This window comes from Ovis aries, chromosome 2 (genome assembly GCF_016772045.2).
Source record: "Ovis aries strain OAR_USU_Benz2616 breed Rambouillet chromosome 2, ARS-UI_Ramb_v3.0, whole genome shotgun sequence".
In the NCBI taxonomy this organism is placed as follows: domain Eukaryota; kingdom Metazoa; phylum Chordata; class Mammalia; order Artiodactyla; family Bovidae; genus Ovis; species Ovis aries.
In genome coordinates, this window is record NC_056055.1 from 43,290,745 (window position 1) to 43,308,526 (window position 17,782).

Genomic DNA, 17,782 nt, shown 5'->3' on the forward strand with positions numbered 1-17,782 from the left:
TTTGGAGGAAAACAGCAGCAGTAAGAAGGTAGGTACAGGAGAGCCTGGTAACAAAGTGGCATATCCTAGGGAATACTTCAGAGACAGAAACTGAACTTCTGGTTTACCCGATGTCTAATAATGAAACAGTATCAAACTATTTGAAGGACACTGTAGGAAATGTTACTCTAAAATGAAACAAGGTAGAGTTCTTGAGATTGACCTTAATCATGAGAAATTATTAGATTTCTTGCTGTTTAATCTTTATGCAAAGGACTAACTCTGACCCCTAAGAAATGAAAGCTACTTATCAGTGCTTCCTTTGATGTACGGGCCAAGGCAAAACCCAGTACCTCGCTTGCTCATTGTCCCAGACCCAGTATCACCTTAATGACAGCAATTCTCCACTCTCAGCATTCTTTGGAGTTCTAGGGGTGATTTTCACTGATCTTGAACCTAAATGAAAAGAGCCAGTGCCTAATAACAGCCATAAAAAGCTGAGAAAATTAATAAGCTGCTTTAATCATTGAAATTTACCCTGACTTTTCTGATAAGGGCCTGAAGATTATATTTATAGGCAACAGGCCGACAAGCCAGGAAATAATCATTACTTACCAAACCAAATCAAAGCACTGAGCTCTTCAAGCTGCTCAACAAGTAGAAGCACGCAGTCTTTCTGAGCTGCCTGTTGGTGGTCTGTTTAGGAAACTCACCTTCAATCTGGGATCCCTCTCTCTAAAAAAGTACCTCTGTGTTCAGTCACTTTAGTTGTATCCAACTCTTTGTGACTCTATGGACTGTAGCCCACCAGGCTCCTCTGTCCGTGGGATTCTCCAGGCAAGAATACTGGAGTGGGTTGTATGCCCTCCTCCATGGGATCTTCTCCATCCAGAGATCAAATCCGCTTTGAACCTGCATACCCTGTGTCTCCTGCACTGCAGGAGGATTATTTACTTGCTGAGCCACTGGGGAAGCCCCACTAAATCAGACTTCTTAAAATGATCAGGAAGGCAGTCCTTAAAAACCCTGATTCTTTAAAACTGCTGTTCTCCTCACCTCATAAAACTTTTTTAAGGAGCCCACCAGGCATAGCTTCAGGCTATCCACAATCTCCTGATGAGGCATCTGGAACACCACTCGTGAATACCATTTTGTGAGGGTGCTGGGGCACAGGTGGAGAGAGAAGAAAGAGAAAAGATAAACACACATTCACAGAGGAAGGACTACATCTGAATGTCACCACACACAGGCTTCTCCATGTATCAGTCACACAAGTATCCAGCAAATGCATTTAGGTTACATGTAAAATCACAACCTGATGCAGGGAAAAGATACATGTAAACCAGCTACACAATATCAATAATTGCGGATATTTGCTACCAAACTGCTTTTAACTGAAAAAAAGAACCCAGATATCCACCTACAGAGGATTAAATAAATAGTGCTGTAGCATATAATAAATTCCATGCAGCAATTAAAAAGAAACAATAGTTTAAATACACAAAAAATGAGGAACAGAATATATAGTAATATGCCACTTGTGTGTCTACCAGCTACCTAGAAGTGTTAATATGTACATAAAAGAGAACCTAAAAGTATATATGTGCCAAATCTTTGGTGGTGGTTAATAAAAGATAAGCCGTGAGGACTTTTCACTTTCTCAATTTCCAGAGATTTTTACAGAAGCAAGCTTCATTTTTATAATCAGAAAAAACAAACAAAATCCCTCATTTCTGGGGGGCGGGGGGGAATCCACTCCCATCAAGACACAGGCTCCATTCTGAAAGGGATTACACTGCAGCCAGGGAAGAAACTTACACGTGTGACAAGGAATTGCACAAATTAATATTATAGGAAGAGAAGGAAGGATTTTAGTATACTTTTACTACAATATTGAATACTCAAAAAAATTTTATGGCTTTATAGTAAGACTAGGTGTTAAAATAACCAAACACAACAGAGCCAGGAGTGGCACTCACAGATTGATGCTTGCGACGAAGCCAACCACGGAGCGCATGCCTCTGCTGGGGTCATGGTAAACATCCATTCCAATCACCATTAACTGTTTCTGGGTCAGAAAGCAAAAAACAAACCCAAACATCCAAGTAAACTGTTATCCCACATTGAATTGTTGTCTGAACCCCAAAGCAACATATGAAAGTAAGTTCAGGGGACAGGGGGAGAAAGGGTGCAACCAAACTGACATTTTTAAACATTGTGAACAAAGTCAGAAATTGTCAGGATCAGGGATTGGCAGATTTTCTGAAAAGAGCACATCAGTAAAGACCGTAGGCTTTGTGAGCCTCACGGTCTCTGGGGAACTATGTAATTCTGCCACTGCAACACACAAGCAGCCACAGGTTGTAGTACGTAAAGGAGTAAGGCTATGTTCCAATAAAACTGCATTTAAGGACAGTGAAAAATGCATTTCATATCGTTTTCATATGTCTGGAGATATTAGTCTTATGTTTATTTTTCTCAACCATTTAAAAATGTGAAAACCAGTCTAAGCTTTTGGCCTATATGAAAACAAGCAATGAACCACTCTGATTACTAGGCAATGAGAATATGGAAAACTTTGGGAGGAAAATTAGGAAAATAGCCAGGCAGGGCTGTTTGGGGAGATGGACTGAATGAAGATATATCTCAGCACCACTCACCAAAGGAATATCCACTCCCCAGAGCTCACCACCCAATTTACAGTTAATCTGAAGTAAAATTTTCTGGGCCACACTTCGAAGCCTGGTGGGCTGACCAATGGTTCGGACATTGATGACCTGTAATAGAGGGACCAAAAGGTATGGGGAAAGAGGACACTAGCAACTTTTCAGACAATGTAAACTACTCAAAAGCAAACATTACATTTGCTCAAGAAACTCCAGCTGGCAGATAATTTACTCTGCACTAACAGTTCTAACTCTAACTGGGTCTCTAGTCAGGCATGCGTGTACACACATGTGCACACAAAATGCAAATGAAAACCAAAAAACCAGCCAATAAAAACTTTCAAAAATATCTCATGCAGAGTAAAAAAAAATTAATCTCCATAGGAAAAGCCAGCTTTCCCCTTTCAAAGGGACGCCTATACTCTCAGAACCCAGTCATGTGAAACAACCTGATGACTTGGCTGTGAACGAGCACAAGTGCTCATGTGGGAACACAAAAGCAGTATTTACAAAGAGAATCTGCTATTCGCCAGGTTACTCTAATAGGGGAAGTTTCACCAGCTGGGTCTACACACGCTGGCTTCTAATAGTGACTTCAGTCTTTTTGAACACATTTATCGCTCTTTTCCAAGCCTCAAGGGATGCTAGAGTCTCCGTCTGTGCCTTCTGCCCAGCTCCCACTCACCTGTGAGGGTACAGGAGTCTGCACACAGCACAGCTTTTTAATGGCCCCATAGAGATCGTCACGTGTACCCATGATGATGCAAACAACCATCTGTATCTTCCCCTTGAGGAGATAAAGTATGTATAAGTCAGGCTTTGGAACTCTGAGGGGACCCTGACAGGGTTCTAGTCAGGGACAATTCAAGAGTCTGGAAAGCCAGAGGACCTTTAGTGTATAGTGGGGGCTGAAACAAAGATGGTGGACATTCCAACACAGACAAAGGTCCTTGAAGGTGAATGGACCTTTGGGTTCACATTTGTTGGGTTCTAGGCTTCTTTGCTTAGCTATGTAACATGCTACATTAAATTATCTAGAGCTGGTCCTGATTACCTAACATTCATTAGGAGACTTAAGATGCCTGCAAAAGACCAGACTTAAAAATAAGAAAGGGTTTCTTATTAGTTGATGCTTTTAATTCCCGACAATTTTTTTTTTTTTTTGCCACTCTCTTCAGTAAACTAAGTGCCTTATGACATTCATGCCACAGAACTTTAACTAGGAAATAGGGAACATAATACCAGAAGAAAGGATTCAGAGCCAAATGCAGAGGAAATGAAGTCACTGCCAAATCCATAAGAAGATCTTCCTAACTCTTTGATTAGGATAGAGAAAAATATTGCCAGGAGCTTATCTTATATCAGTATCTTCTACCTCTCACTATTTAAGAGATCTGATACTAAAAACAAAGGATCTGACTTCCCTGGTGGTCCAGTGGTTAAGACTCCACGCTTTCACTGCAGGGGGCTTGGATTTGATCCCTGGCTGGGGGACTAAGGTACCACATGTCGTGCAGTGTGATTAAAAAAATTGAAAAAAGTTAAAGTAAGAGAGAGAAAAAAAAGAGGCTCTTTCAAAATCTGAATAAAGGAAAGCAGCACAGAAGTAAAATAAATTTGCCAACCTTTTATGCCAGAATCAGAAATCAATAGTATACTATTCCAAACCAGATTAGTTTTAAATTAAGATCTTTCAGAGGACACATATTCCAGCAATCATATCAAAGAACTTCCAAAGTCACAGAGAACTAGGGCTGTACACTGTGAGCCTGTGGGCTGGATCTAAGAAACGGATGTGGTTTTTCAGTCTCTATAATGAGTCACAAGTCTTTTCTACATTAACATTTAAACATAGGTAGATACACACGTGCAAATCTAGATTTTTGGCTTCTGTTGAAAAACAAATTAAAAATCAATTTGACAATGCTGGGCTGTTATCTGCAGTCATGGGGTTTACTCTCTTTATTCACTAGAGTCCCCTCCTGGCTCACTTTACTCCGGCAGACATCTGAGTTTATGACCCTGAAATAAAGAGAATAATAGAATGCCCTAAAGATGACAGATAATAAGACCAACACGACCAAGTAAGACCAAGTTACATTAGGAATGTAACTCATATTCATGTCAGTATCCATGAAGATTGTTGGCAGTGCACTCTCATAAAAGGAACATGCCAAGTCATGAGATGAGGGAGTTGAGGTACTAAGCTGGACTTTTCTTTTGAAAGCAAGGCAGAATTTATCAGGCCCAGGGGAGGCCACTGCAGAATAAGACATGGAAAGTCAGCAAGAAAATACAAAGGGAGAACATGAGTGTGCTGCTACAGATGATACACCCAGAGTGGTGGATCAAGAGAAAGTCATGATGTGAACATAACCTAATTCTGGTATTGATCTCACATGAACTGACTCTTCAATCCAAGGACCAGTTATCTCCAAAATTTTTTGTCTGCTTTTGCTCCCTCCTTAGTCTTTTTCCTCTGTTTTATGTACAGATAAGAACTGAAGGCCTGAACTACTAAGCTGTGAATACTATGACCTGCTCAGCTCTAGTGGTACTGTTCGGCTATCAGGAACAAGCTGATGGGCCCCCTGCCAAGTTCACTACTGAACAATTTGAATCTTAAGCCAGACCAGACTGTGACAGCTCAGTACTGAATTGTGCAAGACAGCACCTGGCCCAGGAAACTGCTTTCTGAGCACATGTTCTATAATGATAACAAACTGAAGTTAAGTCAGCTATTCTCTTGGCTGATTACATGAGGAACAGAACACTAGAGTGAGTGAGAGCGCCAAGGCAGGAGAGAAGCAAACACAGCCAAAGGGCATGTAGACTACTCTGTTAATTGTTCCATGTGCATATGAGTAAGACTCAGGTTCCTGGACACCATCAACAGCAGACCAACAACCAAGGCAACAGAAAATCAAGTATTCAAGTATTTCAAAATGGGCATCCAGAAAATTTACTCAAGTTAGTTTATACCTCAACGCCCAGCATGGATTGAATGGTTCTGATATAGGTCTCTATGCGATCATCCTTCAGTTCCACCCAGGCCGGTGGGCTCATACGCATGCCAATGGGGCCGGCTATCTTCTCCAACATGTTCACCAGCTCTCGGGCTTGATCCATTGCTCTCTTTGGGTAAAACAGTGCCCAGAAATGCATGGGGACCTAGGAACAACCATAAGCTATTTTTTAGTACTTCCCAGGAGATCTCCAACACTCCAACATCATTTCAGGAGATGTTACTCCAAAGAACAAACTGCTTTTCACTCTCTGCTTCAGTCCTGTCTTATCTAATGCCAATTACTAAAGTAGACGTGTGTGACAAGCACACCGTGGCAGGCTCACAATGGACTACTAGGCAACAGTGAGAATGGAAGCTCTATAACTATACTTAATGATATGGAGAAACTCATCAAGCAAGGTTGAAGAAAGGAAGACAGACGTGAAAGAATATACACGGTATGGTTCCACGTATGTTACATACAAACACAGTTTTAAAAAGTTCAATGCTGTCAGAGGTCAGAACAGTGGCCATTTTGGGACTACGTAAGGGTGACAGGTAGTAATAATTAGGATCATGGAGGGGAGCTTCTGGGGCACTGGTAAAGTTCTGCTTCTTAACCCTCAGTTTTGACTACTCAATTTGTGAAAATTAATCAAAACTATATACATAAGTGTACCTTTTTAAAATATATTTCCAAAAAACATTTTAGAAACAAAATGTGTATACTTTACGCATGGCCATAGCAACAAGGTTAGCAAAAAATATTTTAAAATAATTATAATACCATTTTTTTCTTTAGTTGCCTTGGTGGGAAACTTTTAATTTTACTTCTTTCATGGAAACTGTAGGGGAAAAGAGGAGGGAAAGAAAGAGGAAGAAGGAAGAACAAAGAGCAGTTGGCAATGGGCTGGCACTGTATGAATTACCACAGCAATTTATTTCTTTGTCCTGAATCTATGGTCAAGCAAAGGGCTTACCTCTTAACAACTCATCAATTAGCTCTTGTTTGAAGGACCTTAGTTTAGTAAGTAATTCCATGGGAATTCAGTTGGTACCTCCTCTCAAAAAGAGGACACTAAATAATTTCTGCTTCCTCACACTTCTAGGAATACTGGCCTTCTCTTTACCACCTCACAAATCACTTACAGTCAAGATGGAAAGGTCTCTGGTTACTTCCTTAATCCAGTTTAGTTCCGGAGATGTGATAAATGATATATTTCTTAAGTTAATTCTTTCCATTGGCAGAACACGTCCTTCAATCTAAACAGAAAATAAAGCACCTATGACATGAACCATCTGCAAACATTAGTTAGAAAAATGTTCAGAGGCCTGGTCTACTCTACTATATATACCTGTTCTTGTCATAACTTCTGAAAATGGTAGAAAAATGCAACTGTTAGCAGTTAAGAATCCATGTCAATAAAATTCTGAACACACACAGTTTTGATAGGCACTGAGTACTCTTGCCTGGAAAATCCCATGGATGGAGGAGCCTGGTGGGTTACAGTCCATGGGGTCGCTAAGAGTCGGACACGACTGAGCGACTTCACTTCGACTTTTCACTTTCACGCATTGGAGAAGGAAATGGCAACCCACTCCAGTGTTCTTGCCTGGAGAATCCCAGGGACGGGGGAGCCTGGTGGGCTGCCATCTATGGGGTGGCACAGAGTCGAACACGACTGAAGCGACTTAGCAGCAGCAGCAGCAGCAGCAGCCCTTTAATTATTGAAGCTCCTAACATGGTCCCCAAGAAAGGGATCAGAAAACACTGTGTCTTTAGAACCAGAGAATGAAGGTAAAATGCCTATAAATTCAAGGTGAACAGGAAAATAATATTTAGAAAAATTTAAGTAGAAAATTAAAGAGAAAATGCCATAATAAGACTGAACATAAAGTACTATCATACTTTATACAAAAGAAAAACAGGAAAAAAAATTCATATAATGAAAGACCAAATTAAAATGAAGAATAATAAATAAATCAGATCCAAATATCCAAAAGTAAGAAAATAACTAAATTGATGATATTTTGTGACCATTACAATCACTTTCTAAGTGCACTTAATGTAATCCTGTTTTTGCAAAAAATAAACAGCAATGTATACGTTATAAAAACTGAACTGAAGAATGAGTCAAGAGGATCCCCTGGAAAAAGAAATGGCAACCCACTCCAGTATTCTTGCCTGGGAAATACCATGGACAGAAGAGACTGGAGGGCTACAGTCACGAAAGAGTCAGATACAACTTAGTGACTAAACAACAAAGGAATCAGACTCCTCTTTGCCTATGAAAGCAATAAACTGCTGAAACTTTCTGGAGGGCAAAATACCAAAAAGTACTGGAAACATAAATATATATGTCCACTGACCTAGCAATTTCACTTCCATAAATCTATGAAAATAAACATCATGTGCAAAGATGTAATTATAAGGATGTTCACAGATTCATTTTCATAGGAAAATGCTAAATTCAACTTGACTGTAAAAAAGTAAGAAACTATTAGTAAAATGAATTATCTGTTATCCATTAAAATATTCAGAAAAATATTAAATGACATGAAAAAACATTACAAATAAACTGAATTTAAAAAGAGGAAACCATTTAAATACATACTGTATGTGAGTATGTGCATGCACATATACACAGACTAAAAAAACGAAAGGTTATATACCAAAATGTTAACAGTGGTTACAGGTATTCTGATATAGCATGACTATAGATGAACACTTTTCTTCTTTGGCTTAAGTTTTCTACATCTTCAAATAATATTTAATAACGTGAACACATGTTCAAGATACAATAATACATGAAAAAGAAGACGCAAAACCATATATAGTGTAAGCACAATTCTATAAGAAAAGATTCACTCTCACAGGAAAAAAAGTTTATGGAAACAAAATATACTGAAAATAATACATCTTTTTTTTATGTGCCTAAAATAAATCACTAAGATATTATCTTTGGGCGATGAAACTACTGATGTTTTTATTTCCTTCTTTACATTTTCTATGATATCCACATTTTCCTTATTGACTTTCCACTACTTTTGTTAAAAAAAAAAAGAAAAACAATTTCGGGACTTCCTTGGTGGTCCAATGGTTAAGAATCTGCCAGGCAATGCAAGGGACACTGGTTTGATTCCTGGTCTGAGAAGATCCCACATGCCTGGGGCTATCTAAGCCTGTGCACCACAACCACTGAGCCCATGTGCTGCAAGTACTGAAGCCTGCATGCTCTAGAGCCCATGTTCTGCAACAAGAGAAGCCACTGTAATGAGAAGCCTGTGCACCACAATGAAGAGTAGCCCCCGCTTGCTGCAACTAGAGAAAGTCTGCACGCAGCAACAAAGATCCACCACAGCCAAAAAATAAAATATTAAAAAAAAATTTAACAAGGAGTCAACTCAGAGTGAAAGAGAACAAAAGATAAGATAGAATCAATTATTAGTATTTTAGGTATAACCTAGAGAGAAAAGCAAAAAAGCAATAAAAGCTAGTATTTACTGAACACGTGATATGTGTCAAATATTATGCTAACGATTTTACCATGTAATTCTGTTAACTCAATATCATCTTTATTCAACAGATAAAGAAACTATGAGATGCTAAGCAATTTGTTTCAAGTAACCAACAAGGCAAGTGGCAGAACTGAGGTTCAAAGCCAAGGACTTCACCAACTCATGCTGCCTCTGCACCATGTCTCACGCTGCATAAAATACAATGGAGTGGACTCAGGCCAACTGCAGGCAGAAAAGGCCATGTGAAAATTAAAATGTACAAGTCTGACACTTTATGCCTATGGAAACAACAACACTAATATATTCAAAGAAATACAAGTTAATCATTGGGAAAGAAAAACTTGCAGAATGGGGAGAAAAAGACATAGAACTTTAAGAATAATCTGGGCTGGAAAACTAAAAATGAGGTAAATTTTGAGGGTCAATATTCCTTTTGCTTGACTGGAAATTAACAACTCAGGTCCTGGAAAATACAGAAGAAAACCTGTAAGAGGTTTAGCAAATTAAGTCAAGGAAATTCAATTATGACTAGGACCAAATAAAAAGTATAATAATAAAGCAAAAACTGTAAAATAAAGACAAGATAGCAAGTTATCACCTAGTCTCAGAAAGCTCTGAATTCTTTGTAATGCTATTTCCTACCATCATATCTTCCAGTTTACCTTATGTACATCTTTCTGCAGATAGAGTCCCCAACGTGTCAGTTCATTGTTAGCTGTCTCATTTTTCGAAATTCTCTGTAGCAAGCATTCCAAAGCATTATGGTGCTGTTTGGGGCTCAGGTTGATCTGCTGGGTCAAATCCTGAATAGAATCAAAATGGAGATACTAAGCTATTACTTCTCCAGTATGAGATTAAAGAAACCCCAATGTAAAAAACATTTTCATAGAAAAACCTTCTTCCCACTGAAATCTGTAGAAATTTCACAGGGTCTCCCAGGACTTTATTATAATAGCTCATGAAAGTGAATGAAGTATAAGGTTAAAATTTTAGCCAGTAAAAATTTTTTAAAATTGAAGTATAGCTGATTTACAATGTTGTGTTAATTTCTGCTGTAGAGCAAAGTAATTCAGTTACACATATACATACACATATATACTTAAAGTATTTAAAATTGTCACTGTTTCTTTCTCATGACATCTAAATCTTATTCTCTTTCTCAAAGCCATGTAAGAGGACTTGACTATACCTATTTAACATCGGGGCAGAAAAATGCCCTATGCCAGGCACGCAGGCAAACATAAAACACATCTAGTCTTATACTTCATGTCATATGATACTAGTCAGTTAACGTCACTATAAAACACTTGTTTGGTCCAGGGTATGACCCATAATAGGTGTTTTCTAAATATTTATTGTTGAATGAACATCTAATGGGATGAAGATTCAGAATCATGTAAGTGAATTCTTTCTTTAGCTTCTGGAACTAAGGAACTGTGCTGCTGTTGCTCCCTGCGTGGCAGTCATTAGGGCAGTGAGTCTATGGGGCTATATAGATAGCTCTGTGATCATTAAGTCATTAGGTAACTGGGAGTTGTAAGGAAGAGCCTTGACCTACATACTGAAAGCGGAAGTATCAGAAGGTAAACATGAAAGAAATCTCTTATAGGAGTTCACTTTAGCTCTTTACGATGTTACTAAAAACAATTCATGGCATCTGAGACAAGCCCAGGGGTCCAAAACTGGGACAGACAAGGACTGAGACAGAAGCAGCAGAGCAGCATGCAGGTGCAAAGACCCAAGCGGACAGTATGGAGGTGGAGCCCTCAGGGTCTGGACCCCTGCGGCTGCACACTGCCTCCCAGCTACTGTGCCCTACATGAGACCTCCAGGACACCTGAGCACCACAGCATGAACTTCTATCCTCTAATTTCTTCCTCCAACTTGCTGACTTTTTGCTACATTATCTCCTCTATCCCTTCAAATAAACTGAAGGCTTACAGAAACGTTAGAAAAATTCAGTGCTCTCAAAGAACATCGTTTATGGTCACATGACCAGCCTACAGTCCCCCATCAGATTGGGGAGGGTGATGCTAGAACTATTTGTATCCTTTTACCTTATAATCCAATTGTTCTACTATTGTAACAACATTACAAAGAAAGCTCCGGTTGGCTCTTTCACAGTGTGTGGGAAGAGACACGGATCATGCTTATAGAGAGGAAAAATGAACCTGCCCAGGTGATGATGCAAATCTGGCCCAGTGCAAGCCATATCTCTATCAAAATGGTGTTGGGTTCAAAGCAGGCCCTTCTCACCTTCATGGCTCTGAAGTCCTTCTTCATCTTCTCAGGGATTCCAGTCATGAAGGAAAGCTCAGGGAGCAGCAGGATTTCACTTTTTAGCAACTTGGAGGAGAGAACAGAGGGAAAGCGAGGCAGTCAAAGAGGATCCCGTTCCTCTGACTGGTATAAGACCCTGGCAGGCCCAAACTGGTCCCACAGAGGTATAACAGGCACTCTTAGGAATGTAAGACCCCAGAGAAGAGGGTAAGAAACACGACCAGTGTTTATTCTTTTCTCACTTGGGTCACAATTGGCTGTTGCACTAGGTAAAGAGAAAAATATTCAAACTGTCAAAAGCAGAGGGAAAACTAGAAAAACTAGAACCAATTTTTCACTTGGGCCTCCAAGTAAGTAGGTGGATATCACACAATATATCCTATCAAGCTGGTGCCTCTGTCTCATCTTAACCTATTTTGATCTTCAGTCTCCACTCTGAAGATAGAGGAGTTAGGTATCAAGATACTTTTCCCTGGTCCCTAACCCTGTTAAAATGTCTCCGGCTTCCCTAATGGACCCAGTGCTTCAATCTTCTTTAGCAGTCCATTCTCCTTATTCCTTAACCTAACTCATTCTCTGGATGTTTAGTTCCTCACTAAGGGGACTTCAAGAGTACCTCTGGCTATAGGAGACAGACAAACAATGCACAGCTTACCCTAACCACACTGTAATCACAGCCTCATGCTCCCAGAGCCATGAAGAAGGTGAAGAGTGGCTGATGGGTAGAGAATTTGGCTGGAAGCATCAGCCTGACATGTGCCACCACCACTACCACTCACCATCCCTTGGTTATTCTGTCTCTCGCTGGGCCTGTGGATCAGCAATGGCTGGTCCTCTTCCTTTACTGTGATCCCATAGTTTTTGCTAGAGCAGAACAGAGGCAGGAAAAAGTTGTCAGTAGCAACATCACCGCTCTTACTGCAACACAGTCTGAGCGTTAACTCAAGACTGAGGTATACCATTTGTATTATACCCTTGTCAAAGATCCATCATAAACTCACCAGAGTACATTCATAACTGGAAAAAGCAGGCTCAAGTTAAAGTAACTAAATAGAGAGGAAACAGGATAACAGCCCAGGAAAGAAATTCTTTAAAAACTGAATCAGGCCAACAAACAAAAAAATACAAATAAAAAACTTCATCAGGCCAAAGGGCTTAGGTAACTAGAAAGGCAAAATGACAGTCAAATGATAAGTGACTTGAATTTAATCTCTCCAATCAGACTTCAAACCAAAATAGAAAAGGAAACATAATTTTAAAGCTCTGAGATTAATTTATGAAATAACTTGTAAAAAGTACTAAAGGAAATAATACTGTAAGGGTAGCAAATTCAGATCAAACACCACAGACAAACGCGTCAATCCTGGGTGCATTACCAATCCAGTTACTTTTGATGTGTCCTGCTACATGTCATTCTTACTGGAGAACGACAGACCGTGCCCCAACCTGCAAGCCCAAGCCCAGTCTCCTTCCTCTACCTGTAGTAATCCAAGAATGTAATCTCCTTCCCATCAGACATGGTGAAGCTATCTTTTGGAGTCTTATTCCAATCCACATCATCAATACGATAGGTACGATTGTTATATCGGGTTATAACAATATTGCCAACCAGAAGCTTAGTGCACTCGTCCTGGAAGTTTTCTTTGTTCTGCAAGTACATGGTGTGCCTTGGGAAAGAGACAAAAGACCTCTGGATCATATGGAGTATACACAGAGCAACATGAAAGGGACAGGGGATGCCTGTAAGTACTTGAGGGTTCCAACTGCCAACACCTAGCTCCAAAAGGCTCCACCTGTCTCTTTTAGGAGACAGAACTCTCATATCTCTGTTTAACAATGCCCCCCAAAACGAGTGAGAAGATAAAAATAAAAACAACTAAAAATTGATAAAATCCACTACAGTCCTTAAAATAAGGTACTGTAATCATCAAAATAATCTGTATCATCATTATTCAGAGGCAGTCTACACAGGAACACAACAGTCTTAAAACTATATTTGCCCTCACTAGCTGAAGGAAGAAATGACAACTACTGGAGGACCACACTCGCGAGGCAAAGAGGTGAAAAAAGGTCATCGAAGATGAAGATGATCAGTGGAGGCTGAAGACAGACAGGGACCAGATACTAATTTCCTTGTGGGTCAGAGCATGGACTCTTCTGCGGGCCCAGTATCAACCAGAGTATACTCCTTAGGAACACTGGTCCCTTGAGAAGTCTTGAGGGGGTGAAAAAGGTTCTACGATAAAAAAATTGGGTCCGTTCTTCTACTATAACCCCTTCTTAGAGGTTTACAACATACATTACCACATCAGACTGCTACAAAAAGAGAAACATGTTGAGTTTCATTCACCTACAATTTACTAATAAACCCAGACTCCTCCCTCCCTTTTCCCTTTTAGTCCCTTGAACAACTATCACCACTCTAGGTGATTAGTATCCTGCTGAACTTGCTGCAGTTAAGTGATGAAAAACCATCAGAAACTTGAAATAGTTCACATTGACTACAGACCGTGGAGCCAAAACCTTGGTTCAAATCTTGGCTCTGCCACTTACCAGCATATGAGACTTTGAGCAAGTTACTTAACCTTGTGTTTCAGTTTCCTTGTGTCAAAGTGGAGTCAGAACAAACTGCCTAACTCACTCACTGTTGCTGATAGAACTCTATGACTTTATTCATGTAAAGCACGCATAACACTGTGTTTTGAAATAAGATTAGAGATTTTATCACAGCTCATTTCAGGAATTTTTAGTTCCCATTTACATAGCCTTATTCAACAATACAACTATTTTTAAAAAATATTTTAAATCAAACTCTTCAACTATGTTAATGGTTACGTAACACTATTTCACTAAGTGGAGGGTACATTAATTCACTGGTCTTTTACTATTTAAGTAGTAGTTCTATTGTTTCACTCTTACGAATAACTGACTGAACATCTTTTACAAAGATTCTTCCATACTTAAAACTGGTTCCAAATAAGAAAAGTAATACGTCAGGCTGTATACTGTCACCCTGCTTATTTAACTTATATGCAGAGTACATCATGAGAAACGCTGGGCTGGATGAAGCACAAGCTGGAATCAAGAATGCTGGGAGAAATAACAATAACCTCAGATATGCAGATGACACCACCCTTATGGCAGAAAGTGAAGAAGAACTAAAGAGCCTCTTGATGAAAGTGAAAGAGGAGAGTGAAAAAGTTGGCTTAAAGCTCAACATTCAGAAAACGAAGATCATGGCATCCGGTCTTATCACTTCATGGGAAATAGATGGGGAAACAGTGGAAACAGTGTCAGACTTTATTTTTTGGGGCTCCAAAATCACTGCAGATGGTGACTGCAGCCATGAAATTAAAAGATGCTTACTCCTTGAAAGAAAAGTTATGACCAACCTAGATAGCATATTCAAAAGCAGAGACATTACTTTGTCAACAAAGGTCCATCTAGTCAAGGCTATGGTTTTTCCAGTGGTCATGTATGGATGTGAGAGTTGGACTGTGAAGAAAGCTGAGCACCAAAGAACTGAAGCTTTTGAACTGTGGTGTTGGAGAAGACTCTTGAGAGTCTCTTGGACTGCAAGGAGATCCAACCAGTCCATCCTAAAGGAGACCAGTCCTGAGTGTTCATTGGAAAGACTGATGCTAAAGCTGAAACTCCAATACTTTGGTCACCTCATGCTAAGAGCTGACTCATTGGAAAAGACCCTGATGCTGGGAGGGATTGGGGGCAGGAGGAGAAGGGGACGACAGAGGATGAGAAGGCTGGATGGCATCACCGACTCGTTGGATATGAGTCTGAGTGAGCTCCGGGAGTTGGTGATGGACAGGGAGGCCTGATGTGCTGCAATTCATGGGGTCGCAAAGAGTCGGACACGACTGAGTGACTGAACTGAACTGAACTGAGGGTAGGTAACAGAAAAGGGGTGAAGGGTTTCTTTTGATTGTAATGGAAATGTTCTAAAACTGATTGTAGTGATGGGTGCATAATGAATATACTAAAAGCCATTAATGTTATCCTTTAAATGAGTGAACTGTATGGTATACAGTTAAATCTCAATAAAACTTTAAAAAAAATGAAAGGTACAATCATTCCTAGCTAGTTAAAAACTAAGAGATCATGTTCCTGGAAGACTCTGCTCTACAGGAAATACTAACAGATAAATCTTTTATCCCTCAGCATAAGTAAACAACACCAGATGGCAACTTGGAGCCACAGGAAGGAAGAATGTTGGCAACGATATATATGTAGGTAAATATAAAGTGACTATATGAATATACTTTTTCTTCATGTCTTAAAAAATTGTAAGGTTATTTATTGTAAGACTGTTTAAAGCAATAACTAAAACATTGTACTGTTGGGTTTATAACATATATTCAGTTTGTGTCTCTGGGTATGTATTCATAAAGAGGAGAGAAATATGGAACTATGCTGGAGCAAAATTTCTATATTTTACTGGAATTAAGTATGCATTAATGTAAAATAGATTGTGATATGTGAAAGATACTGAAATACTTAGAACAAACAAACACAGACACACACAATTGACAGAGGAACTTAAATGATACACTAAAAAATATTTAACACAGAAGAAGGCAATAAAGAAAAAATGGAGGGGAAAAAAAAAGACATGAGACAGACAAAAACCAAATAGCAAAATGGCAGATATATAGCCAACAATATAAATACTAAGACTTAATATAAATGTATTAAACAGGCCAATCCAAAAGCAGATTGTCAGACTGGGTGAAAAAGCAAAATCTAGATATACGCTGTCTACAAGATATACATTTTATTAATAATTCAAAGACATAAACAGGTTGGAAACAGAAGAACAGAAAATACATACCAAACAGTAACCACAAAAAAGCTAGACTGGCTACACTAACATCAGACAAAATAGACTTTAAGGCAATATTATTACTAGAGATGAAAAGGCACATTTCACAATGATAAAAGAGTTAATTCATCAGTAAGATACAGTGATTATAAATATGTACATTTATTGTAAGTATAGATGCATGTGTAGCCAAAGGCAACTACCTGAAGAAAAAACTGACAAAGTTTAAAGAATTAAACAACTTGAAAAGATTTCAATATTCCTATCTTTGATACCACAAACAGAAAATTAGGAAAGATACAGAAGACTTGAACAACATTAGTAAACCAGCTGAACTAACCGAGTACATAAAACAGTCCACCCCAAAGCAGCAGAATGCATATCCTTTTCAACTACAAAAGGAACTCCCAGGACAGAGTCTATACTAGGCCATAGAACAAGTCTCAATAAAATTAAAACACCTGAAGTAATACAAAGTATGTTCTCCAAACATATCAGAATAAGACTAGAAAACAAAACAGAATAGGAAGTACCCAAATATCTGGAAATTAAACTGCAACCTCTAAATAATTCAAAGACAGCAGTACAAAAGAAATTAGGAAGTATCTCAAACTGAAAGAAAGCAAAAAACCAATATCAAAAAATCATGAATTATAGCTAATGCAGTGGTCAGAGGGAAGTTTACATCTTTAAATTATATGAGAAAGAAAGGTAGTAATAAACTTACATGTTTATGACAGAGGTGTCAAGTTAAATCAAGAAAGGACAGTGTTTTATGACTTATATGCAACAAAATGAATTTACACCACTACCTCATATTGTCCACTAAAGTTAACTCAAACTGGATCACAGACCTAAACATAACAGTGAAACAATAATGCCTCCTAAAATAACAGAAAATCTTTATGACTTTGAGTTAGGGAACAATTTATTAGATTTGAAAACAAAAATACAATCCATGAAAGAAAAAAAACTAATAACAGACAGTCAAATTAAAAATGTTTGATCCTTACAAGACTCCATTAAAAAAAATAAAAAGATAAGCCACAAACTAACAGAAAAAGTTTGCAGATCATGTATCTTGATAAAGGGCTTATATTTCTCACTCATCAGTGCTCTTACACACTCCATGAAAAGAAAATTAAAAAATTGGTGAAAACTGTGATTACACATTTCATCAAAATAGACAAATGAATGGCAAATAAGCACAGGAAAAGATGCTCAACATCATCTAGGGAAATGCAAATTAAAACCGACAACGATATTCTGTAATAACCTTAAATGGGAAAAGAAACTGAAAAGGAATAGATACATGTATAACTGAATCACTCTGCTGTTTGCCTAAAATTAACACAACATGGTTAATCAACTATATTCCAATATAAAAGAAAAAAATTTTAAAACCCTTCAGTTCAGTTCAGTCACTTAGTCATGTTCGACTCTTTGCAACCCCATCAATCGCAGCACACCAGGCCTCCCTGTCCATCACCAACT

The 17,782-nt window shown here is 38.7% G+C and overlaps 1 protein-coding gene across 2 annotated transcripts in view; it reads right to left on the reverse strand.

Moving 5' to 3' along the window:
* Positions 1–17,782, reverse strand: part of PIWIL2 (piwi like RNA-mediated gene silencing 2) — a 67,083-nt gene that overhangs the window by 22,531 nt on the left and 26,770 nt on the right. For both annotated transcript variants that reach the window (XM_027964350.3, XM_060409221.1), the window contains exons 11-20: positions 12,930–13,118; positions 12,231–12,315; positions 11,428–11,517; positions 9,834–9,974; positions 6,802–6,915; positions 5,628–5,816; positions 3,331–3,432; positions 2,640–2,756; positions 1,959–2,047; positions 1,036–1,141 (exon numbers count right to left, since the gene is read on the reverse strand). In XM_027964350.3, the coding sequence (XP_027820151.2) occupies positions 1,036–1,141; positions 1,959–2,047; positions 2,640–2,756; positions 3,331–3,432; positions 5,628–5,816; positions 6,802–6,915; positions 9,834–9,974; positions 11,428–11,517; positions 12,231–12,315; positions 12,930–13,118 (1,222 nt within the window). The remainder of the gene's footprint in view (positions 1–1,035; positions 1,142–1,958; positions 2,048–2,639; positions 2,757–3,330; positions 3,433–5,627; positions 5,817–6,801; positions 6,916–9,833; positions 9,975–11,427; positions 11,518–12,230; positions 12,316–12,929; positions 13,119–17,782) is intronic.